Genomic DNA, 2,188 nt, shown 5'->3' with positions numbered 1-2,188 from the left:
GGAGTCTTTGAAGAGGAATCCGGGTTAGACATTGTTGGAAAGAAAAAAAGGCAACTAAGAGACAAAAAAATTTCAGTGAGAGCAAGTGAATCTTCAAGGGAATTTGTTGAAGAACAATGAATTTGATTCACTTAGGTAGGGATTTTATAACGAAAAGTTAAGAGGGTATCAGGTCCCCAACAGTGGCGACGGTTGGATTTAAAATGAAAAGACATCTGAAACTGACGCGATGAATAGGCGAGTGACACGTGGCAATGATGTTGACATTTAGACAGTGGAGCATAAGTGATACTAACCTCGTGAGGACCAGGTCCTTCTTTTAGTTTGTAACCCTGCCTGTGTGATTAATTCATCCCTTCAGCTAAACATACATGAGTGTATACCTGCATTGAGGTACCTAAGATGAATCTTTTTATGACAAACATTAAAAATAAGTACATATACCTACCCTCATTTGCATAGTCCGCAAGAAGGAAATCTTTACAATATTGTTAAGGAATCATGTGATTTCGTGCATCCCCAGCCTCATCCTATTTTTATGAAGGATTCTTTACTTAGAGCCTTTGTAAAAATGTCAACCAATTGATCTTCAGTCTTGCAGAACTTCATCACCACATTCTGCTTTTCAACATTGTCCCTCAGAAAATGATGCCTCACATCTATATACTTGGTCCTCTTATGTTGGACATGATTCTTGGCCATATTCATGGCACTGGTGTTATCACAAATGAGAGGGATGGTGTTTGTGAGTACACCAAAGTCTTCCAATTACTGCTTGATCCATAATAGTTGTGCAGAACATGATGCAGCAGCCACATACTCTGCGTCTGCGGTAGACAATGCCACGGAATTCTGCTTCTTTGTTCCACATGAAATTAAAGTTGATCCCAGGGAGTGTGCCATGCCTGATGTGCTTTTTTGATCAGTCAGAAAACCTGCATAATCAACATCAACATAACCTATAAGATCAAAAGAGTCACCAGTAGGGTAGAAGAGGACCAGGTCTTGAGTTCCCTTCAGGTATTTCAGGATACATTTGGCTGCCTTCAGGTGGGACTCTGTTGGTGCTACTTGAAATCTTGCACACATCCCTACACTGAACACTATGTTTGGCCTGCTTGCAGTGAAGTACATGAGTGATCCAATAATTCCCCTATACATGGTCTGATTGATATCCACACCATTTTGATCTCTATCAAGTTTCACACTGGTGCTCATAGGAGTATCCAACACCTTTGCCTCAACAAGATTGAATTTCTTGAGCAGCTCCTTGATATACTTCTATTGGCATATTGAAATCCCTTGAGTGGTTTGTTTGATTTGCAAGCCTAGAAAGAAAGTGAGCTCACCCATCATGCTCATTTCAAACTCACCCATCATGCTCATTTCAAACTGATTGCTCATCAACAGAGCAAACTGTTTGCACAGTGGGTCTGAAGTAGCTCCAAAACTGATATCATCAACGTACACCTGCATAATCAGCAATTCCTTACCTCTAGATTTCAAGAACAAAGTGTTCTCAATTTTACCTCTCTTGAACCCATTTGCTAGCAGGAATTTTGATAGGCGTTCATACCAAGCTCTGGGAGCTTGCTTTAACCTATACAAAGCTTTGTCCAGTTTCAATACATGATTGGGCAGGTTTGCATCTTCAAAGCCTGGGGGATGTTTGACATATACTTTCTCCTTCAGATTCCCATTCAAGAAAGCACTTTTGACATCCATTTGAAACAACTTAAACTCCATGTGGGTTGCAAACGCTATTAAGATTATGATGGCTTCCATTCTAGCTATAGGGGTAAAGGTCTCATCATAATCAATCCATTATTCTTGGTTGTAACCTTGCACCACAAGCCTTGATTTATTTCTAGTAATGATTTCATGCTCATCAAGTTTGTTTCTGAAGACCCATCTAGTCCCAATAATAGTTTTGTCAATTGATCTGGGGACCAGGTGCCACACTTTGCTTCTCTCAAGCTGATGAAGTTCCTCCTGCATTAACGTTACCCAGTCTACATCCTGCAATGCTTCTTTGATGTTCTTTGGTTCAATGGCTGACATGAATGCTGAGTGAGCAACTAGATTTCTTGATTTAGATCTAGTTTGAATTCCGGAGTCAAGTGGAAAGATGAGATTGTCCAGTGGATGTGAAGATTGATGCTTCCATCCGGACTTTCTGGTAATTTCT

General features: G+C 40.3%; 1 protein-coding gene across 1 annotated transcript; it reads right to left on the bottom strand.

Annotated features, from left to right (window-relative positions):
* Nucleotides 1–768: 768 nt before the first annotated feature.
* LOC125839101 (secreted RxLR effector protein 161-like) lies at nt 769–1,218 on the bottom strand. Its single transcript, XM_049518081.1, has one exon. The coding sequence runs from the start codon at nt 1,216–1,218 to the stop codon at nt 769–771; it is 450 nt and encodes a 149-aa protein (XP_049374038.1).
* Nucleotides 1,219–2,188: the final 970 nt, after the last annotated feature.

Source organism: Solanum verrucosum, unplaced genomic scaffold (assembly GCF_900185275.1).
Source record: "Solanum verrucosum unplaced genomic scaffold, falcon-dt-bn FXZP01000163.1, whole genome shotgun sequence".
NCBI classification, from domain to species: Eukaryota; Viridiplantae; Streptophyta; class Magnoliopsida; order Solanales; family Solanaceae; genus Solanum; species Solanum verrucosum.
The sequence above is the reverse complement of the archived record's forward strand: the minus strand, read 5'-3'. Positions and strand labels throughout refer to the sequence as shown.